Consider the following 25,230-nt stretch of genomic DNA (forward strand, 5'->3'; position numbering starts at 1 on the left):
CATACCAATTTACTGTGTTTAAAAGCAGAATCATTGACATACACGTGAAGAATTTTTTGCTCAGATGACGTATACCCCCTCCCCCCCCCCCCCCCCGGTTTCAGCATTTTTCACTCATTGGAATAGCAACATAGATTTTTAGTGCATAAGCATTATACTTAGGCTAAACATATCAATCAGTTCGTTTTACCCGAAATGTTTTAACAAGAAACTTGCAATAATCTCAAATGAGTTGTTGGATGAGATCCTAAGGAAATAACTTAAATAATTTATATTTTTTATATTATAAATGAAACATTAATTATAAATGATTATCTCGAAAAGAGTAATGAATGTTTCCAGATTTCTAAGTAGTCAAGAAAACTTATTCTTGTCAAAATTGTAATTGTATTTTCAAAGATTAACAATCTGCTATGCCTTTTTGCAAAAAATATAACAGCAAGACATACTTTTATTTAGAGATTCAAAATGTTTACTTTCAATCTGTCAAAAAAAAACAAAAAAAAAAAAAAAACTGAGTGACTTTTTCCTGTCTTGCTCGCACACCACGATAATCTCCGGTTGATACGAAATGTTGGCATTTAACGTTTTAATGACTTTCAAGAATACAACCCGTTAGAGCAAAAACAGTAACTTTATAATAGTTCTATAAATTCTAAATCATCTATCATCGGAATTCTATCAAATGCATATTAACAAGAAAAATACATTTGTATATTAACATGTACAAAGATATTCTACAATACTTACATGTGACCAGCGGTGCTAAATTTAAGTGTCTCCATTGCATCTGGATACAAGTAATCCAATAGCTTTTATCTTAAATGGATAACACGAGATCCTAAAACTATTCTCACCGCTAGAATACACAATATGACTAACGAACAGATTTGTTCGAAGTATTGATCAAACTAATACACCGCAATAATATTCTAATACTGACTCAGTAAATCTCACATCAAATCACCAGGGCGATCAAAACACAGCTGCCTGTCTGAAAATGGCGCAAACATTTTTCCAAACTTACAAAGTCCAAAGGCGTAAAAACAATTTCGACATACGAGTATATTACTTTCCAGACATGAAATAGCAAGCTATCTATTTTGTCTTCGACATCTGAGTTGTTATTCTAAATAAGCTTTTAATTAAAAAATGTAACAGTGCGATTTAATAAGCACTATCAAAAAGCGATGTTTATCATAACTTGAAGGCTAATCAGGATACTAACAAAGTACAGCACAGCGGCAACCCTAGAAATGGAAAAATTCTGTTTTCGTTACTTCCTTTCGTGATATTTCTGTTTTTGGAAGGAAAAAATACGTTTTGAAGCATTACGGAAATATTCTGTTAAAATCAGTCAGAAAACTACCTGAACTTTCAGGTTTTTTTAACAGTGCACGAATCCTGTCTTTTCCTCTAACGTAGCAAACACAACCAAAAGGTGCATGTTTAGGACTTTAATTCTGAAAATTTTCCTGGAGAAAACTCCTCTCTCTCTCTTCTAAGGTCTCAACATATAGCCTAAAATTACGTTTTTAAAACTTTGATCCTTCAATATCAATTTTTGAAAACAGCATTTGAACCTTGACTATGCTTTTTCTCCTAACGTGATCAATAATAGCTTTAAATACGTTTTTAGGACTTCAGTTTCGAAATTTTTCCGAGAAAGATGCCTTATTCAGCCCTCCTCCCCCCCTTGTCTAACATCTCCAAAGATTAAAACTGCGTTTTGGAAACTTCAATTTTGAAAATTTTCCGAGGAAGGAAAGCCGAACTCCTCAGAACTTTTACTAACGTCCCCAAAGATAGCCTAAAATTTCGCTCATAAAAATGTGCGTGGGTGAGAGAGCTCGCTAATTCTTCCTTTTCAAAGATAGCCTAAAATGAACTTCAGTACGAAGAAAGTTTTTGGGAGGGACGCTTCTCTTTGCCTCCTTTTGCTCCTAACATTATCAATATCAAACAAAGTCTAAAGTTTGGCGTCAATTATGAAAAGTTTCCATTAGAGAGCCACCTGGTTTCACAACATTTTTATGCCATTATATATTAGGCAACCCTTTAACGTCACGAAATGTAACCTAGAATTGCGTTTTTGAGACTTTGGTGCTGAACAAATTTCAAAGAAAGAAGCCGAACCTTCCTTAATCCAGTAAATCACCAAAGATGCCGTTAAAATTGACTTCAATTAAAAAAAATATTTCAGTAAGGAGCCTCAGCGCCTCTCACTAACGCTTACAACTGTCTTAGAATAAATACACCATGCAATTGCGTTGCCAAAGAAAGCGTAAAATTGCATATTTCAGAGCTGAAAGTTTTCGAATTGTGTATGCGATCATTCCCGATTTTCTTAACCTTTCCACAAAGTAGCCTAAGCTGCATTTTAAAACATTGATTTCGGAACATTTCCTTGCGGTGCCCACCGATCCCCTAACGTCAACAAAAAAACACTAAAGAGACTTCAGTTTTGAAAAAAAATCGAAAGCAAACCCAACTTGCCCTTTCACTACACTTTCCCAAAAACTGCCTCAATATTCGAAATTTTTTGCGCAAATTTAACAATTTTCTCCAAGTGTGGCCCCCTTCCCCCATCTTTTTTTTTTTTGTAAGTAGAGTGAAACCTGTCTATAACAATACTGTCTATAACAATAAACTTGTCTATAACGATATTTTCCATGGTCCCAGCAAAATGTTAATAATAATGTGCATAAATAATCAACCTTTCTATAGTGATAACCTGTCTATAACAATATTTTTTTTTAGATCCCTACAGTATCGTTGTAGACAGGTTTTACTGTATGTAGAAAATAATTACGCCTTTTTTTTCTTTAATTAAATTTCTAGTTTTAATTTCAACACTCTTGACAATTTCAAGTGTTAGCTATTCACAACAAAAGGGCGAAAAATTAAGGAACCGCCCCGGGCGGCAAACACTGTAGCTACGCCACTGGGTATGATTGTAAAAAATCCGGCTCCCTCACAATAAATAAATAACTAAATTCAAAAGATGAAAAATTGCTGTAAAAATAATGAATAAATAAATAAAGAAGAGGGAAATGTGAGTATGGTATCTGAAGCTTTAAAAAGAATTTTTAAAAATTGTTCAGAAACTTAGATCGTTCAGTAAACTTGAATTCAGTTCATAAACTCTAGAAGTAAACAGTGTTTGAAAGCACTGATCTTTAAAGCACGGTTTTCTTCGTGATTTTTAAAAAAAATCGCCATTTTTATATATCGAACAGTGATTGATGCAAGATTTATAAACCGAATAATTACACAGATAATAAAAGATATATTTGAAGCTCTTATGTGAAATATCCAAGTTTGTGTTTCAGTCACACAAAAATACCTTTTGTCATTCCAGTCAAATTTTAAATTTACCAATCGAGGCAGTGAAAAGCAAATGGATGTAAGGGAAAAATAAAAAATTTGGAGATAACCAGTATAAATGATGGTGAAACCTCTCCTCTGTCTTGGAGCAAGAGATAGTACTAGTAGCTCTGATAGGTGCTGCTATCCAGCTTGATTTAGAAACTCTTTTCAATGAAAGCATACCTAGGACCTTAATTTTCAACGCGTTGAAAATACCCACTTACATCCCTTTGCTTCTCACTGCCTCAAATGTTGTAAAACCGTAAAACAGGATGGCTTTGCCCACCGGGGTGACTTTGCCCGATTTTAATTCTAAGTTTTCTCCTCATAAAAGTAGTGCTTTAAAATTCCGCTTTGAGACTCTAAGACTGTCTAATACGATCTCTGCTTTGTATATAATGCACCAGGAATAGGCAGAATCATTCCTGATAAGTTATCAGTCAAACAGGTTGTTTTGTTGTCTGTAAGGCTATACAAGGAATTTTAGTGTGCTCCAAATTACATCTGTGATGTCCACGTGTTGAGTCAGTGAGTACTGTCTGTTATATTTCCCTGTTGCTCTTATAATAAGGAAGAAGTAGCTTTTTAATTTTTTTTCAAAACCATACCCAGTAGTTATAATCCTTGTAGGCAATTTCACCCTGGCTTTTACAAGAAATTTGGGGTCACTTTGCCCACATGATCTGTACAAAAAATGGATCCTTACATAAAAATATATGAATGAATAATGATTATTATTAATATATTTCAGTATTATTATTTGTTTCAAACAATTTTAGCGAAATGCCACTCACATATAAAGGAAACTTGAGACACCGCCAATATGTCATATACACAAATGCTGCGCTTGACAAGGCAATTTGAGATGTTGTTGAGCTGTGTTTGTCGATTTGGCAAGGTTGTGTAATTGGCTGGAAAGCAAGGGATTCACCGAATATCTTTTGCGGGCTCTTAAGGTAAAGACAGTAAACAACCTAGGGGAAAACATGTATATCAGTGCCGAGGAAAGCGAACTGATCAAACACATTTTGGTGTGCGCTGATTAGGAAATGCCTCTGCTATCAATGGATATACGGCTCATTGCTAAAGATTACTTGTGTCCAGCTGATAGAGTGTGTGAAGTTCAAGAATAATCATCCATGGGAAGATTGGTTTAAGTCATTTCTGAATCGTCTTAAAAAAAAGAGCTGTCACAAAGTAAATGTCAAAATCTATCCCGATCAAGAGCCGAGTGGAGGCCCTTATAATCTATATCTTCTTATTTCAATCATCAGTATTAATAATTGCGTACCGTTCCACCCGAAAACAACCTGAGCTACGATGAAATTGATCTTTCTGATGAACCGGGTTCCAAATTAATGATATTTGGACGTAGAGTGGATCCTGAAAGCAGTATGAATATCTCCAAAGGTAGTATCTCCTAATATTTGCTAATGTTATTGCTGATCGTACTTAGCTACTATTGCTGGTGGTACCTTGCTTTGTAATGATTTTCTTTTTTTCCCGATTTTCCAGTACTTTTCAATGTTTATATTCATTACCTGCACTTCTTTGTTCAATAAATATTTTTAATTAATAGACAGTATGGTTTTATTTACCCCTGATAAAGTTGACTTCGTCCAACAAAATATTTGGAGGCGTTTTCCTCACTCCTTTTAGCAGGTTGACTTCACCCACGTAGTTTTTCATTTTTTAAATATACATCAAATGAATCAAAAATTAAATGCACTAGTGATCTCGATTCCTTTTGCCTTCCCCCAAACCACAAAATGTTCATTATTCCAATGTTCATGCAGCAAGTACGAAAATATTGACTCTAAACTCGAAAATTGGGCAATGTCACCCCGTTTTACGGAACTAATATTTTTGTCAAATGTCTATGTTAAGATTAACACATCAAGTAAGATGCACTAAGTAAATTTTAAATATTTTTAGTTGTGCTTTTATTTTTTTGATTTAAGTTAAAAAAAAAAAAAAAAAAAAAAAAAAAAAAAACGAAAAAAAAACATTAAAAAACGAAGGATGTCAATTAAATGTTTTTGTCTGAAAAAAAAAAAAAAAAAAAACTAGTAATTAATCGTGTAATAGAGCTGCTCGGTAAATTCAAACTCGGATATTTGGTTTTGGCTGATATTTGAAAGTAGTTTTTTAAGAAATGGTTCTCTTAAAAAAAAAAAAAACACACACACACACAATTTTTCATCGTTTTGGTAGATTTTGATAAAAAAGTGATGTAACATGCACGTGGTCACATTGGTTTTGCGCATGCGTGGCATGCGCTAAACCAATGAATTTCTCATTGTTGTTTCTGAAAACACGAAATCATGTCTAACTGACATTTCATTTTACGCATTATCTTTTAATTAAGTAAAAAAAAAAACAACTATGCATCTGTAAGAGAGCGTTGTTTGTTTTCATTTATTTTCTCAAATAAACTTTTCTAATGCAGTTTCCAGTAAAGCGCAATGTTCAAGACCCCATTGTCTTATATAAAGAAAACGTACATCACTGTAAATGATCAGGTATAAGTTAAAGGAAATTTAAATTATAAGTGATACTTAGCATTTATTTTACTACGTAACTACCTACAATGACGAATTGGAAGAAACATGTGACTTTTAGAAACATTGTTCAAGGCACAAATACGATTGCAGTAATCTATTTAGTACACGATTATGAAGATTATATTAAACAAGCAACTCATTTATATTCAATACATCTGCATTTGAAATCTGAAGTAAATAATTTAAAGCGGAATTTGATTCGTAACAAATTAAAAAATTGACATTTTAACTCTTTTTTCAAAAAATGTCACTAATAGTGACTAATTTTAAAACAAAAGGATTGATTTTGAACTCTTAATAACTCACCCTGACCTGTGAAAGATGAATGAGAAAAATGTGCACAAGTACTCTTCATCTGAATTGTTCTTCATTCAGTTTTTTTTTTTAACGGAAAAAGGTGTTTGTCTGTTTTTTTTTTTTTTTTGAATTTACAGTAAGACTTTCAGAATTCTCGCATTCTTCGTATCCGTGAATAAAAAACTCAGGGCTATGAACGAAAGATCATACTCGCAAAAATGACTCTAACTGGTCTTGATGTAGATATTAAGGATCGATGTTAAAATTAATAAAGTAATTATTAAAGTAAAAAAAAAAAGAAAAAAAAGTTTTGAAGTAGATTTTGACATCATGCTGTCCATGAATGTCAGTAACTCAACAAAGGTTCAACTGCATCATCACATTTTTATTGCATTTCTGTCTACAGGGTGTTCCGTTTTAACCTGCAAGACCTTTATTTTCGCAACCGTTAGTCCTAAATGTATAATACTTCCCATTGAAAAAAATGTTCAAAATCAGATGCAGAGTTAAAATATTGAAAGTTTGAAGCAAAAATAAAAACTGGTCAAATAAAACAAACTTTAATTTTTTATACGGGTCCTAGATCCCCCAAACTTTTTTTTTAGAGAAATAATCTCCATTAAGAACAATTACTGACACAAAAAACTTGACATTTGTGTGACCAAAACTCAAGGAGATATTCCAGTTCAAAGTTTTAAGGGACATACTGAAGATGAGATTGGAACTTATCGCCCTTTCAGAAGAATGACAGGTCGTCAAAGTAAGAAAAACAAGGTATTTATATTTTTCATTGCTATTCAAAGATAAATACAAATGCTATGCCGTGATACGCAAAAAAACATTACAAAACCTCGAAGAACTTGAAAACCCACTCTATGCACATATATAATTTTTAACACTTATTAACGTCTATATTTTCCCCCAAAAAGTGTTATTGACAGCGAGTGAAAAATGGTGTAAGTCACAAAACGCTGCGTTTCACATCTCGGTGAATATTGGTCGTACTAGTTTCAAACTTTTTATGTTGGAATTATTTTTCAACGGAGATAACTTCCCAAACTATACGTTAAGGGACCTGGGGCCCGTATAAAAAGTTAAATTTTGTATTTTTGATTTATTTTTATTTTTATTTCAAACTTTTAATGTCTTCACTCTGCATCTGATTTTGAACATTTTTGCAATTGGAAGTATACATCTAGGATTAACGGTTGCGGAAATAAAGGTCTTGCAGGTTAAAACGGAACACCCTGTATATCACCTGCTAACCAATCACTCAATCTTACAAGCTTACACCAAAGTAACGAGATACTTTCGACTGATGAGCATGAGCATATCTTCGGCGTTCAGGCAAAAGTCACTTAGTCTAAGACAGTGTCAATTTAAACTTTCAAACCTCTGCAAAAAATAGGAAAAAATATCTTATAGACCACAAACTATTACTGTATACTTATCCATGTAACTTTTAAATTGAGGCGGTGAAAAGAAAAAGGATGTAATTGGATATTTTAAAGTTTTGAGCAAAACGCGCTTAAAGATAAGGTCCTAGGTAGGCTTTCATTGATTTTTTTTTCCTAAATCATGCTGTACAGCAGGGGTATCTCTTTCCTCAAAACAGAGTAGAGATTCCCCTATATTTGTACTGGTTATTTCCAAATTTTTAATTTTGCCACTTATATCCCTTTGCTTGTCACTGCCTCAATTCTGTCATTGGTTTACACGATGAAACTAGTAACTGCAAAGTCATTCATTGCAGAGATTCTTCATTTTGCTTTGTGTGCATTCAACTTTAACAGAATTCGATCGAATCGAATTCGATCAATTACGTCTATCAATTGTTCAGCCAGGAATTTTCTTTGCTCCACCCAAAAGAAAATTTCTCCTTACGCTACTGGTAGATCGACTTCGATCGAATCGAACAAAATTGAGTTGAATGATACCCTTAATGGCTTTTGCAAAAACACCGAAGGTATTTCATTTTCACCACTCCTGATCAGGGGGTGCACGGGGGAAAGGAGAAGGGACACCTGCTGGCCTGGGCGCGAGCTTGAAGGGGGCCCGAGATTTTCAAAATGAGGGTGAAGGATATGTAAAAACGTAGGGGTAAACAGTATGGGAGGGGGCGTAAAAGTAATTTGTGACAAGCCCCAAAATTTCTGTGCACGCCCCTGCTCCTGATACGCTTCTCCAAGCCGTTCAATGATCTCACAGTACATTCTGAGGCAATACCGTTATACTCGCTAATCGCCAGATCAGTCAAAGTCTCAGATACCATAACAATAGTGAGAAAGTTAAAAAGTAATTTTAAAAAACAAACTAAAAATAGTAATAAACATCGAAACAACATTCTTCCCTGCTTGCCTACACAATAAGAATAAAACAAACAGCCAATCTCGATAAAGCTCTGAATACTTAACAGAACGAAGCAGCGAGAGTGGAAACGAATCTGCGGAGAACTCGATTCTGGTCCGACAGGTTCGAGTTGCGAACGTCGGTAGCTCCAAGACCCCGATTCTTAATGTGCCAAAGTTGTATCTTTCAGACTTCTTATTCCTATCGCGATGGATCGTTCAAGGATAGCTTTGACGGTTCTGCTTGCTCTGCAACTGCTCTGGGATGTTACAGGTAACTAATTTCTTGTGCTATGGAGAAGAAAAAAAAAGACTTTAATGTTAGATTTTAGTTGATGAATGCATCTGTTCGTTGGCTTGCTTATCAATTAAAACATTCTTAATCGTGTAAATGGCAAAATCAATGCGTTGTTTTGATAAATATTTTTCTCCAAAACATGGCTTTCATTAGTTTTCTCTAAAACAGCTGATTGCTGCTTAAGATGTTATAATTACAGAAATCCAATGCTGTAAGACACATATTTGTAAGTTTGAGCATGCAATTGCAAAACTGAAAAAAAAAAAAAAAAAAAAAAAAATGCTTATTAGGATTATGAAAGTTAAGTGCGTTCTGTTTAAATAGAGATCCTTCTGAACTAATGCCATTTTGGTTTGCTACTTGTTAGTACATCAAAACAAAAAAGGTTTGTAAATTATTAGTTATAATTAAGTACCTTTGTGCCAGCTGTGGTGTCAAAGAAGTCCAATGCGATATTTAGAAAAAAAAAGAAAAGAAAACTTTCACTACAATTAAGTCAACTATTTGTTGTTAAGTTTAAAAAATCGAATTAAAAATGCAACTTATAAGTGCTATTTACTGAAATAAAGAATTTATCTCATTATCCGGCACTACTACCCTCACACGAAAAGATAAAACATTAGTATTTAAATGCTTTCAGGAGGCGAGTATGAAATCTCCCATTTATCGGAAAATGATGTTAATCAGAAACATAAGCAGTAGGTCGATAGGAGAGAAAAAAGTTAATGTTCTAAAAGAAAAAGAAAAGTTTAAAGTAGAACGTCTGGAGGATGCTTCTTGTTTGTGCATGTATTTCTTCAAGCTCAAAAGAATCAACAGTTACTTTAAAAAAAATATTCTCTTCAACTAAGTATGTCTTAACACATTTTCCAATCCAATATTTTAAATGTCTGTTGGACAAGTTTGCTCATTATTCAAGCATTTATGCGTTCACTGTTGTTTGATGTACGCAATGTTCCAAAAGAAAAAAAGTATTTGATGTACTTAAAACATGCATTTTTTTGTACGAAGGAGATGTACTAATAGTTTATTCAAACATATTTCAATATTACTTTCACAGCTCAAATTAAAAACTCATAACATCCATTTTAACTTGCGCTTCATAACCCATTCATAACTGTAACCGATGCCCTTCGATGTTTGCAATGGTTTTGTAAAAGAAATTGCATATTAAGCATACATCTCTTTAAGTGCAGAAATAACGACACTATAGTTAAAGAGTTCAAATTCATTTTCTGAAGGTCTTTGTTATGCTTTCAGCAATTCGAAAAATTATAGAAAAAAAATGCTCACTAGGAGCACCAGTAGTTAGTGAATATATTTTTCATATTACGGTGTTCATTTGATGACGATTCTATGTGTCAAATTTGCGCCATTAAATGTTATGTTTAAAATGCAAAGCACACTTTCTTTTGATCATTTAGTGATCATTAAAATAACTGCAATATTTTGAGTTTTAAACATTTATATTCCTTCCTAATTACAGAGCGTTTCGTTTTTACAATAACATAGAAAAGTTTATTTAATAAAATAGTTTTCTTTAGAGCTTGATCGAAGTACTACACATGTTTTTCATTTGTGTAAGACCTGAATGTGAATTTCGATTTTCATTTGTTGAAATAATCAATACACATAGACAAAAATTCCCTATATTGCTCAACCCCTGTATTAATCTTAATTGCTCATTTACACATTTTTTTCTTTGTGTTTTAAGTCCAATAAGAATAATTTAATTTTCATAACTCTTATAAATTATATAAAACTGGGGTAAAAAGAAAATCTAATTTTGAGCTAGTTGATCTATGTTTTTTTTTTATCCTTTCTTTTTGTTAAGAAAGTATACATAATAATTTGTGCCTTAACTTTAAATTCTTAAATAACTTAACTTATTTACTTGATTTTTCGATGTGTTTTCAAAGTTTTATTTTCATTTATCGCATGTTTTAAACTATATTCCTGTATATAAAAAATAACAAGTTATCAGAGTTTAATTTTTGTTAAAATTTTGACATCAACTGCATGTGTGTAAATTAATTCTTATTACTTCACTATACAAATCAAAAACTAAAGGAAAAGTATTTATTTTTTTGTTGCCTTTGAGTTTAATAAATACACATAAACTATTTATGAATTAATTGATTTTAGTGCAAGCTATAATTTTCAACGCTCATAATATCTATTCGAGACTTTTAAGATAAAGTTTAATACTTTGTTTCTACAAATACTAAATTAGGAATACTGGAGAATACGTTGTCTATTTATTGAAATTAATTGTTTACTGTTACTACATAACATATTTTGTTCTTATGCTCAAAACGTCTAGCCTAACTATTAATTTTCCCTTCTTATATTTAGTTTTAATGCTGTTTGTATTGCCTTTTATCTAAGACGATGCAATTATTTTACGCCTCACGAGTTTTACTTCAACTATTATTTAATTTAAGTAGGATTAAGTCAAAAGCACACGCAGAAAAATCATTCCGAAGTGAAGAGGTGCAGGTGCGCAAAAGTGCGCAGCAATTACAGAAATGCTTTTAAAAATTTATAATGGTTTTAAAAAAGCTTATGTCGTGTTAAAGAGGGTTGAGAATTTACAAAACACTTTGTTATATTGTGAGAGCGTAATATGATGTGTAAAATTGAAACTAGTACTGAACTTAATGATGTTACATTAAGCAAATTCATATGCATTTTTTAAAAATGCATTTAAAATGAATTGTAAAAAAATGAATAAATGATGTGCAAGTTTCTATCTGTTCAAAGAGTAAGTCATAGTCCTAACAGGAAATAGTTTATATGTAGTGAACAAATTCAGACAATAATTTCTGAAAATGCTTAGCGAATTCTGAAAAAAAAAAAGAAAAAAAAAATCCAATCACAAAGTTGAAAGCATGTAAGAAACTATAAAGATGAAATTATGCAAAAAGCAAATCAAGTCTTAGCATATGTTAATCGAAGTAAATCAATAGATCTAACGTTAACGTAATATGTTTATCGTATAATACGAATGATTATAACGATGTAGTATTGAACAAAAAAAATCAAAAAGGACAATCATTGCATTTATACAGTAAAAAAGGCTTGCAAGAATGATGAAGAAGGTGTCATTTTTAAAAATTATTCTCGTCACAATAGACGTAAAATGATCAAATATTCCCAACAAGATACCAAAATGTTTTTTTCGTGCGAAGAATTATTGTTTCTCTCTTTAAAGATATTTACTAGTTATAACTATTTCTGTTACCTACAGTATGTATTTACTTGGTATTATGAAAATTGAAAATATTATGAACTGAATCAGTTTACGTTTTTGTTCTGGCTAATTCAATAATCAGCATTCACATTAGATATCAGTTTTAAACATGGAAGAGAAGAATATTTTTTGCTTGATTTTGCTAAACTATTGCCAAAAAATGAACGGAACCAAATAATTGTATTACCTAATGCACATTTTGCAATTTCGTCTGTATAAAGGTAACAAAAAAAGTTTTTCTCTTCCATTCTGACAGAGCAGTGAAGTTATTTCTTTGAGCAGTTTTGGATCAGCTGAACTTTTTGACAGTTTAAGTACAATTAATTGATAAACAAAAAATACCATAATGGATAATATGTTCTAGCTATAAAAAATTCGAAGTTTCGATTACAGTTTTATTGAATTGAAACAAGATACATTTCTAAAGTGATTAAATTTCGAAACAACATTAAAAGTAAATTTTACGAAGAAAAAAATAAACTTGAATGTATTACGGCAATTTTTGTTGAACTAACAAACGTTTCACAAGCGTTTTAAGAATAAAATACAGTTATTAACGAAGATCTATTTCGCTTGACAAGCACGCTTTAAACTGAAATAACGTGCACGTGACAAACGGAAGAACACGCGAAGGCGATGAAGCATTTCAAGAGCTGACAAAGAAAGTAACCATTACGGATATTACACCGTGCACGTAACTTACGTTCCGCTGGTAAACCTCACTGGCATGGAACAAACACTGTCAGCCAATCCCGCTTGTCATACAAGCATAAATGATGAGAAGAAGATGTTTACGGTATGTACGCTGGTTTAAAGGATTTGATTTTCGTATTGATATGAAATACTACATTAGGGTGATTCCTCCGTCACGTATGAGCAAGCCCATCATTTCGAATTTTTCCTGGGAGGCTGGAGGGGGGGGCGAAGGGTGCAAGCTCGATGCATGTTTATTCGGAAAATGACAGAAACCACGTCTACTTAGATTTAAAAATATTTATATTTTCAAAAAGATGGGGCAGGCAATTGACCCCCTAAATGGCGAACTTGCGTGTGAGGCAAATTGGACTAAATTTTCCGGTCATTAAACTTATTTGCTGACTGAGTGACAGCACCTTTTTTTTTACATGATTTGTTAAGTAAAAAAAAGTTTCCTAGCGTCTTTTTAAATTGCTATTTTTTAAATTGCTATTTTTAAAATGAAGTTTGCTAGTCGCTTGCAGGACACTCTTTTGTGCATCAAATTTAGACTTTTCAACTTCAGAAAATGTTGCCAATTTAATTTTGACTTCTTTTAAAAATGTATATACTTCGCTTTCTTTTTAGTTATTTTTTTGCAATTAAATAATTGGTCATTCCGCACAAAATCAGGCATTTTTTCCGGAACGTAGTATCTCTATATTTTATTTCAAAATAAATATTAAAAAAAATGCCATAAACAAAAGTTTTTTGAATTTGAAATCGCTTGACTTGCTTGATTATTGAGGCAAAACCGTTTTCTTTATTACAGCTATTGAAATAAAGTATTGAGATGTCACGGGCATGACAAAATGTCTAATTTTCTGCATTACGACACATTATTCCGGTTTCTGCTGATCATATTAATTTGACGTTTAGCTATCACAAGCATAATTTTGGTTAATATTGTGCATTATGTTATTGCAATACATTGATAAGCTTTGCAGTAAAAATATATCTTAGTGGGCTATGATTCATTGGAAAGAGAAAATTATCTCAGCACTTAAGACAGCCCTAATAGTAATAATAATAATTTAAAAAAAAGCTAAGGAATCATATATTAGCACCCAGAATTTTCATTCCGGATTTTTTGTCTTACATGAAAAGTTCCATAAATTTCAATCCTCCAAATAGTAAAACATTGCCTGGAGGGAAAAAAATCTTGGTTTTGAAATACCCGTTACTTGTTTTGCTGATGATGGGGCTGAAACCAAGAATAACGGATGAAAGCGGATATTTTTCATTTTTATAAGAACTTCACAAAGTGTAACTACCAAAACAACTAAAGTGTTGACGATTTTTGAAAATTACGTTAGTATTTACTGCCGTCAGTAACTTATTTTTTTCCTCAATAATAATGATGAGAATAATTGGTTAACTTACAACGCTTAGATCTAAACGCTCATGAGCTCTTTTACGAATGATCATTAAAGAAGTAAAGATCTTCCTGAAACTTTCTCACAACAAGAAACTTTTAATGGACAAACTTTTTAGAATCGATACCAAATACCATACTTATGCGTGTGGTTCTGCAAAATGTTAAAAGTACTTTAACGAAATAAATTTAATAAATTTCTGACGAGAATTCCGAAGTTTACCAGTCGGTTTTTTTTTTTGGATAAATTTTAATGTTTGCATTAATTACACATTATACTCAAATACAATGTGCTGACGAAACTTTAAAACCATACTAATCAATCTAAGTTATAATGAGAAAACATAATTGATAAATTGAAAAAAGAAAAGTTTAATCCTGTTTTAATACTGCATTTGCTTTGGTGTTCGTTATGAACACCCATCTACGCAATCAGAGGTTTTCAAACAGACAGAGAAAAAATATTCTGATAATTGTTATTTATTTTCTTTTGTTTCATACGTGAAATGACGTTTTTTGAAAAAATATTCCCTCGATTGAAATGAATTAAATTGAAATGAATTGAATTCATATCATAATCTGATTGATGATATTCTGACCCCCAGATATTCCAAAATAAGAAAGCTTACGAAATATCCGTCATAGTCAAACAAAGTCATTTATTTTTTGCCCGGTATTGTAAAACCGGTTTATACAAATAAAAAAACTAAGCTAATAAATAAACAAATTATCAATTAAATAACTAAGCACATTGTATTTTAGGTACATTTGAATGCATGATTGCGCAATGTGTAACATAATGAAAAATTGCTGCACACCGTATGTGTCAAGTGCCATATGTGCTATTTATACTGTACGTGTAATCGTTTTGAGTCTGCGAAAACTTCTAATTGAGAGATAAACTTTTGCTAATTGTTCAAAAATATTTATAATGTATTATCATTATTATTTTTGCAATTATTATTATTATTGTTTGATAGCTATGAAAAAATGTGTTCTAACAAAGTCTTTAAAAAAATTTTAGAATTTTTTTATAACTGTATCTAAGCTGCGTTCCTAGACAATTTTTTTTCCTATTGAAAGCAGTTTTAATAGTAATATAATTTTAATTACGCAAATAATTGAACTTGAATGCTTAAGTCGAGAATGTATTTCATTAAGTACTTTTCGAAGGAAATTCTTGAATATTTAACGTTTTTCTTTCTGAAAACTATTTTGAGTGGCATATCAGCTAAAAATGATTGCATACATTCTTTAAATTTAACTGAATCGCTTAACGAAACGAATGTTTTGTCAATTTCAATATAAAAAGTAAAATGCAATTTCGTGCGCATTTCGTCAACAATCCGTGTATTGTAAAAAAAGTCTAATGTCATTGAGAAAAGAAGGATTTTCTCAAATTTCATACATTATATTGAGAGAAGTTATGTACTGGTAGTTAAAGAAAGTTGTTGAAATTATATCTGTACGAATGAAAGAGTAATAATTACTCAAAGGTGCCTAACTAAGTTTCCAATCTGTTCTCAAATGTGTCCCCAATCTGTTATGAAAAGTAGTCCCAAGTTTAAATTTAGCAAATATCTTGCGCAAGACACATTCGGAACAGATTTGAAGCACATTTCAGTGCACTTTTTTTTTTTTTTTTTTTTTAACGGAGCACACACAGAACACATTTTAGCGCACATTCAGGTAACAGGAACAACCTTCTGAATTAAAGTTTTCCAAGCGTGTTCCCAAAGTGTGCTGGGTATCTGAAGTGTATTCGTGCCTATGAAAAGCTGAAACATAAATGAATTTACAAGCGAAGATTTGGGCTGCGAATGGTATGTTCTTGATGGAGCTATAGTGAATGCTGCCAATAAAAAAATTCAATGGAGGAGTGATCAAAATGCAGGGGTTAGAAAGAGAAGGAAAATTTAGTGTAAGCATTTTGATATCTTATACTTTGTTTTTTGTTTTTATGCTATCTTTATCTAGTATTTTATCTTTAAAATCTTGAAATATGGGAAATATATATCCTTGAGTATAAATCCCCTTGAAATATATATCCTTGAAATATGCAATAATAGGTATGAAATGTGTTTCAAACAGATTTTTTTTGGTAGTATTCAGTTTTTATGTTTCTGAAAAATTTAGCTTCAATTTTAATGCAGGTATGAAATTAAATATATAAAAATTTTTATCTCTTATTTATTGCAAAGAAAAAAAAAAGGTTGAGTTCATTGTGAGACATTTCTTGTAATTTCATAAGAATAGCGGTAATTGTTGCATTGAATCACAGCCCTCTTTTTCTTTGCACCAAACACGAAACTCGCAGAATGATGATATTTAAAATTGATGATGCCTTCTTACGAAAAAGGAAAAACTTTCATTGTTAACCTCTGGCAAAATAAGGGCATTATGTCTTAGTAATAGATTTTCTCCGGATGAATCAGGTGCTAAAGGGAAGGGAGGTCTTTAAGGGTGACAGGGAGGATGACATCACGATCTGGAACCAGTGGGTGGAGAAAGTAACCAAACCGCAAGCCCAAACTAAAAAACATGCTTCAGGTTCAGCAAGTTTTTTAGAGGTCAGCAGTTAGTAGACTTTCTTCCTTTTGCCTGGTGACCTACTCCTAGACTGGAACTACTTTCGCATTCTACTCATGATCTTCCAAAGGGAAATCGTGGATTGAGATTGAATGCAATTAGCGAATACTCAAAGGTTAATCTTTTAAAGAAGCTGAGAAAGCCCAACTCTTTCTTTTCAATTAAAATATGCTTGTAAAAATATCTAGGTTACATGATCAGGATGTTTTAGGGTGTTCCTCACCTTTATAAGTTTCGTATAATAATCGGGTGAGCTATCATTGTTATTTTTCAGATGTTCAAAGGGCAATTTTCTTAGCCTTTTTATTTGAGCAAAAAGGGAGAGAGCTGGTGTAATATGGGGAGTATTATGGATTTTATATTTCCAAATAAAAATTCACGATGTTAAAATTGAACTGTCAAACTTCATTGTAAACGACTAAATGTATGAAATAAAAATTACGTATTAATTACAATACGTAATTAAATTAATTACAATACATAATTAATTACAATACGTAATAACTTAATTTCAATATATATATATAACTCAAAATTATTTTGGAAATAAATAGATCGCAGGTGATCTGTGAGCAGAAATAAAGTTAAGAGCATATTTCAGTTTTTTACAAATATGTTGCATAATATCCGAGGAACCAAAAAGAAATTTCATTTTTGCGCTTTTTTACTGTAGTGTAAACGTGTTTATTACGTTTTTCTTATACACGATATCCTTCATGCCGCCCAAAGGAAGAAATCGATGGTTGTAGCTTTTGGAAAGCTAAGTAGTCGTAGTTCTGGGTTTCCACTTTCAGTACGATGTACTGAAATTTTTTGAGCTGAAAGGACTAGTGACTCGTTGTTAAATATTGCCATAAAAAATCGTAATACAGTTTCAGTAAAATTAATGGCGTTCAATCCTGAAAAAAAAGAAGAAAACGTTGAGCACATGAAATTTTTTTAAAATCAACTAATGAAGACGCAAATAAACAAAATATGCGCAATTTTACTTTTAAATATGTTCACGCATTAGTAACTTTGAATTTCACGTGATCAAAAGAAACTTATAGATTTAATTCACAGAAGAATATTGAATACATGACTGCTAAATAGTTACATAACATACAACGAACAACTTCCGCCAACTCCAAACTCAAATATCAGCAAAATTAATGCCACTAGAATGAATAATTATACTCGTCACTTAGTTTAAACAATTTCCTTTTTCTTTATTTTTTACTAACAAGATAAAACTATGTCCGCTTCTTTCAGAAAACAGTCACGCGTCTATAAACTTTAAGCTAAGAAAAAGGAGGATATAAAACTTTGAACAGAAATACATCCATTAACAGTCTGTAAATATTACTTTTGTTAACTTAACAATCGTTAATATGATATTAGTTGGTTTTTAATAGCACAAATATTCTCGATTTTTCTTGCAACCTTTTTTTTACAACGTCTATGTTTCTGCCTTAACCATTAATCCATGGTAACTTGAGCTGCCAGCACCACCACTACTATTTTGCTTCATTAAACGATTGGAAATCCCCAGAAAAAGGTTTTCTTTAAGCTCGTAGTTCATTATGCTAGAACTCCAACTTGTTCGCTATAATAAAAGGAAAAAAAAGCGTATAAAAAGCTTTCCATTGTGAAGCTTATTCCGCTACACAAGGGATTAATTTTAGCACCACAAGTCCACCTTCATCGAACTAAGATATCAAAGTTTGAATAGGTCAAGGTGAAGAACATAATTTTGTTCACAGTACGAGTTCTACTGTCTTAGTGATTTTTTTTTTCTCTTACGTTGCTCAAAAAACTGATGCACGATTAATATGAAAATTGCATTTTCTTTTCTTTTAATTTTCTAAAGCAAAACCGTAAATAATGATTCATGCAAAACAAAATTTGGTAAAATTCTAGATCTTACAGTAGGGATATTTTTTGCGACTGATCAAGATAGAGACGTCTGTAAATGTTTCAAGGGCATCAAGGTTTGAAAAAGCTTCATGACCTTAATTTGAATAACGACTTCCTTTCCAAATGCAACTCTTTAGCATTCAGGCAATTAAATTCTGACCTTTGATAGGGCACTAGATGTAGTTAAACAATTCATGAAGTTGTTGACATACTTCATTAATCAAGTGAACTATTTTACACTTTGTAAATACTAGTTGTTTTTGGTTGTTACCAATTGTTTTCATAGGATCGATTTTCATCGAGCCCGAACGATGGAACGTCATTTTCTTTGATCAAGACACTTATTATTTCATTTAAAATTTAAACAGTTAATGTAAAAATAATTTTCTCTACTTTGCATTGGAGAATGCGAAGTATTGGATATGGAAATTTATTAATCAATTTCTCATTATAGAAACAAGATTTATTTATTGAAGTTCTGTGCAAAATACATAAAAGTTGACTGAAATTTGTTTTTTAATTATTGAAATGTTTGAGTTTTCCTCAAACGTGCAAAAATATTTTTATTAACCCAAATGGTTTTTATTTGAATGAGCTTTATCAACTTTCTGCTATTTTGTTGAATTATTATTTATGTATTTATACTGTGTTTTACTATTACTTTGATTTTTATTCCTTTGCTCTTTTTTAAAGTTAACTTTGTAAGCTACGTCCAACTCTTTTATTGGATTAACTAAATAATATATACCCCGAGAGAATTAATCGAAGCTACTTCCCTGTAAAACATCGACTCAGTGTTATATTTTCTAACTTCGTTTTCTTTACCAAACTTTAATCATAGTTTAAAATAATTAATTATAACTTCTTTTCCGGTAGGAAAAAAGAAACAAATTAATTTTTCAAACTTATCTAGTTTATTTCCTTTATTTCATAAGAATTAGATTACCGTATGATGTAAATGAAAAGACTTTTTCATCAAAGGAAATACTCGCCAAGCAATAAATTATGCGATAAATTTTTAGTTCATCTTATTCTTGACAAAGGGTTTTCTTAATGTAATGAAGCAAGAAGTTTTAAGAGACATATATGAGTTACTCGGCCAGAAATCTTTTTCGAAATTGAATTTGTAATTGGGTAAAAAAACGTTTACATATTTTTGCATTTTCCACACATTTTCACACATTTTTGCATTTATTTTTGAACTTTTAGTGCTCTATTTTAATTCTCCTTTCTGAGATCCCAAAAAAGGAAAGAAACTTTTTTGTTGAATGAAAAAAGATTTTTTTTTGTCTTTTCCCCCAAAAATTCAATTGGTAGTAATGCAGAAAAGTTACCTTTGTACCTTCGAATTTTTGTGCATGTTTAAAAGTCAATGCTCGATTTTTTTTTTTCATTTCATACTTGAATGATAAGTAAAGAAACAACACAATTATTTTTTATAAAATAAGTTATAAATATTACATAAACATTATTAGGTTTTTATTAATTTTTATCATAGATTTTTCCCCATCATTCAAGGGATAGTATTTCTCTTTTGGATTGTAGTTTTGTTTAATTACTCCTTTGTCATTAAACCTGTCATGCTAATGAAGTTAGTTTTTTTTTCAAAATACAGTACCGTCAGAGATAATATGCTTAACTGTTTAGCTTTTAGTTTCAAAGGCTTTGAGGACTTCTTCCCTGGAAAGTCACTAAAATTGGGTTAAAATCAGCAGTCATTAAATTTAAATTTTGGTATTGCTCCGTTGTTTTCGAAACACTCCAGAGAATCTCCGCTAGTAAATGGCTGAGCAATCAAGAAAATTAAACAAATGTCACGAGAAATGATCTTTAGCCTTAAGTTGATAAATTAATCTTTGTAGTGTGCTCTTCAGTTGGTTCTCTGATTGAGATATAATACCATTTTTTAATCCATTATGAACTCTTTTTCACCTACCCTGTACTTTTAATTAATCACTGCGAATTTAACTAGATATTGTATCCTGGGCAGTGTTAAAAATTAAAAACAGTCTTTTCTCGTTATTTTGTATTAAATTCAATAGAATTATTTTTATAGAAAGTTATAAAGAAATACATATTTTTCAAATTCAACCTCGTTTAGAAAGTGGTGTTACTCAGAAGATAGTGATTGAATTTAGAAACATTTATTGGATTGTTAATTACGGACTATAAACTTGAAAGTAAAAAAAAAAAAAATCACCGACATATTTTTATTCGCACTGTATCCTTTTTAAAGGATGGCAGAGGCTGAGGATCTTAATCTATAGAAACAATATTTAAGTTGATATTGCTTAACCGTTAACACACCGTTTTCTCTCTAGAACTAAAAATTTGAAAGTTTAAAAAGAAATCTTAATTTTTTGCTCTGTAACTTTTTTTCATAGTTTCCTTCCTTTTGGGAGTGGAAGAGGGTAAAATATATTCGTTTACAAAAAATATTAAAAAAATAATATTGAGTTATTTAAAAAAAAATAAAGACTATTTTTTCTCGCTAATACATATTGAGAATCTAAAGTAGGTAATACGAAAAGTTTTGTTACAGGCCCGTACAAAATAAAAGGTAAAAGATTTCCAGAAAGCGTAGCGGAAGTGGACGGGGGGAGGGGAGGGGGCTGTTATTTTCTCTTTCTCTCTTTGTGACTCCTGTCAAGTGATTTACCATTTCAATACAAAAGTATTCCACTTTGAACATAGTATGCTCAAAATTCTAACTTTGAACTCCGCTTGATGCAAAAATGTTATGCTATGAAGCTTTTAAACTCCGTAAAGTTTTGAATGGCATTCAAATCATACGATGAATGTTTACACTTATAATGAAAGTGTGTTTAGTTCTTTAAGTATTTCGTTACTCTAAACCCACAATTTTTCCTTCTGAATGCAACTTAATATTTTTTTTATCACATAATATTCTTCTTACAAGTACTTTGAAAAATAGTTTTATACCTAAAAAGCGCACTTGCCTTACTTTAAATAGTATAACATCTGAAACTCTATTTAACAGTTTGTTAGAACTTTTTCAGTTTCACAGCGTGGAACTATCAAAAACTTTGCATTCATTGAAATATTATTACTAATATGACTTCGCAAACCTTTTCATTTTAAGTTAGTTGCAGATAATTTACCTTAAAATAGCACTGTTACTTTCTCAATTTAAACAAAACATTGTATAATCTTTTCATATAATAATACTAAGTTTTACATGTCACAAGGCTTATCTTAATGATTTAATAGATATTTTACCTATAAATAGAATTACTCTGCATAAAAGGAAACATTTAATAATTAATTTTAATTTTTCATAAATTTTACTATGGCCAATTACAATAGTATTATACTTAAGTATAATACATTTTATAATACCTTTAACTGAATTATAAATGGCTAAAATTGAAAGAGAACACTGTTTAAATTTTAGAGTATTCTAAACAAATAAGTACTTTAATAAATGAAATGAATAAAACATTTAATAAAAAAATGCACAATGCACTAAAAAGCAAGAAATATATTGCTAAAGTTTCCAACTTCTGTGGAAAAAAGCAAGTAAGTCAATTAAAAAAAAAAGGACATACAATTCATTCTTTCACCCAGTCAGACTTAGACAGCATGTATCTGACTTTCAACCATTATTATTATTATATTTATAATTATTATATTTATAACTATTACATTTAAACATGAGTATTGTAAATTCAATTTTTTTTTTCAATGCGTAAGCGGATATAAATAGGTGGAAAAAAACTATGAATAACAATTTTTTTGGGTTATTCATAGTGTAAAATAAAATTTTAAATTATAATTGATTTTCAAAAAGAAAAAAAAAGAAAGAAAGAAAAAAAATGTACAAAAGGAATATTTTTTAATCAAATTAAGTAAGCAATTTCTGTACAGTACTTTGCAAAGATACAATTTTATTCATATATCAAAAAATATTTTTCCCCCTTCAGCTTTAACATAAATAAATAAGTATGGATTAAAATAGTCCAGATAAACTTTTACTTTAACTTTATGGTCGTTTCCGAAAACGAAAATAATTTTAATAGTAATTGTAAAAATTATCGGGAAAATCAAGATGTTTTAACATCAGTTAATATTCCTACCAAAAATTAAATCGTTTGTAGAGTTCTCGTGCTATGAGCTCACTTTGAACAATCAATTTTCCAGCTTTTGCCATTATAAAGATTACGAGAAACTGCACTTGGATTTTTCCTTCATGAAAAAAGGAAAATACTTATTTAATAATAATAATAATAATAATAATAATATAATAATAATAACAACAACAACAACAACAACAATAATAATAATATAATAACAACAACAACAACAATAATAATAACAATGATGATGATGATAATGATAATAATATTGATAATATTAATAATAATAATAATTTGTGTTTTCCTTAACAAATTTGAATTTCCCCCTTATGCTTTAATGTTAAAAATTTTTAATTTTTAAAAAAATACTCGTAAAGTATTTTTTAACATTCAAAAATCATCTCGTACATGTTCTTTGTCAAGTCCTTCATTCAACTAAGAAATTTTGAAGAAAATTCGCTTTTTATAGTTCATAAATGTATATGTGTCTTAAATTTCCCCGCAAAATTAAATATTGAGTTTCTCTTTTTATTAATTGCTCAAAATTGGACGAAAAATTTTTTAAATCTAAAAATGAATTGTCGGTATGAAATTTCCTGGCCGAGATCTTCGAATCAGAAATAATTTGTTCGACTATTCTGTTGGACTTGTCGAACTATTCCCTCAAAAGTTATTAAAGGAAAAACAGATAGATATACAAGCAGATTACAATGTTTTAAACCAGCAACAATGAACTAAAAAAATGAGCAGTATATATTTGTTCTTTCATGAAAAGAAAATTGCCTTTGGTTTTTCTAAATGATTAGTTGTAGCGATCTAAAGGGCCTTCTTCGTTCTTATTCTCCCTCCCCCCCACCCCGAAGAAGGTTTTTTATTGAAAAATATTCAAGCAAGTAAGACTTTTTACCATTATAACAACAGCGACAATAATAATAATGATGAAGAAAGCCATCTAAATGAAATTCGCTTCATAAGATCAAAAACCTCAGAAAAAATGTTTTTTTTTTTTTTTTTTTAATAAAAAAATGCACCATGCCGAGTTTTCCTTCCCGTCCCAACTTTGCAGCATTTCCTTAACTATAAATAAACTCCATGCATAAAATTCATTTTAAATTTATACTCTTTTATGTTATATCATACACAACTTAAGTGTTAAAAGCTTACAGTTATCTTTTGCGACCAATTTAATTAATTTGCGCATTTTTTAACCCATGTTGATATGTTTGAATCATTAGTCACATCGAATGTGTTCATATCAATGTCCGATTTTAAATGGAACAGTATTGATTTTCAACACTTAGCAAAAGAAAAATAGGTTGTTGATTATTTAAAAATTAGATTTCTCTCATAATCTCATAGCTGAAATTATTTATTAAAGCTTTAAAAAACGTACTAAAAACGAAACTGGAAATATTAGCAAATTTTTTAAAGTAAGGAATTTTAGCCACTGGAATGCCTTTAATGTGAGTACTGAAATTTTGCATATGTGTCAAAATACCTAATTCCCTGTTTCAAGCAAATAACGTTTTAATTTTAAATTTAAAATTCATTGGCATGTCTGTTATAGGACGTAAGTACCGTTTTCTTCATTAACTGCATTCACTAAGGCAAGCTCAGTCAGAAAACAGTTAATCTACTTCTGGAATTAAATAATTAAGTCTTACACACAAAATCACATAAAACAGTATTTTTTGAAACAGCTCTGTATTTTTGAAGTCAATCTATACTATTTTAAATTTGTTCGCGTCCGTCTGTCTGTCTGTTGTCTGTCCATCTGAAGCTAGGTTTTCTCGAGAATCGCTGCGAGTCGAGAGTCGAACGGGGTACCGATCGATTCGAAAATTTCCAAAGGAAACAAAAAGGCCAATCTCGTACTTGTAAGACTTTAATTAACGGATATATTAATTAAAACGTCAATTAGCATCACGTGTTCAAGAATTTTTATTTATTCCTGTTGCATTTTGCATATGGGTTAGTAAATAAATTTCTAATAATTGTTTTAAAAGCGGAGTTTTTGGCTGTTATCCAAATCTTGAAACAACTTTTCTATCTAGAATTTTGTTTTAAATTAGCTTCATTTCTCTTTTATTCTGATGCATAAATTCATAAACTGCTTTTTAAAACAATTTTTTCTTTTATAATTCTGTTTCAAATTAGCTTATTTTCTCTTTTATTCTAAGTAATGATTTTTATTTCTTTCTGTTTGCTATTTTACATAAGTGTTAACAAAAATCATTTTAATAATTGTCTCAGTAGGACTGAAGTCATCAAAAAGGTCAATCGGGTTAACCGGTTGCTCTATATGATTATAACCTTTATTTATCGTCTACGTTTTAGTTGGAAGCTGATTACTCGATATTAAAGGATTGCAACTATTATTGGTACTTTATGCGTCCTGATGTTTAATTT

The 25,230-nt window shown here is 30.7% G+C and overlaps 1 protein-coding gene across 1 annotated transcript in view; it reads left to right on the forward strand.

Annotated features, from left to right (window-relative positions):
* Positions 1-8,765: 8,765 nt before the first annotated feature.
* Positions 8,766-25,230, forward strand: part of LOC129218329 (uncharacterized) — a 69,456-nt gene continuing 52,991 nt past the window's right edge. Inside the window, exon 1 of the mRNA XM_054852564.1 lies at positions 8,766-8,852. Coding sequence (XP_054708539.1) covers positions 8,789-8,852 — 64 coding nt within the window. The 5' untranslated portion in view covers positions 8,766-8,788. The remainder of the gene's footprint in view (positions 8,853-25,230) is intronic.

The sequence above is a fragment of the Uloborus diversus genome, chromosome 3, assembly GCF_026930045.1.
Source record: "Uloborus diversus isolate 005 chromosome 3, Udiv.v.3.1, whole genome shotgun sequence".
Lineage (NCBI taxonomy): Eukaryota > Metazoa > Arthropoda > Arachnida > Araneae > Uloboridae > Uloborus > Uloborus diversus.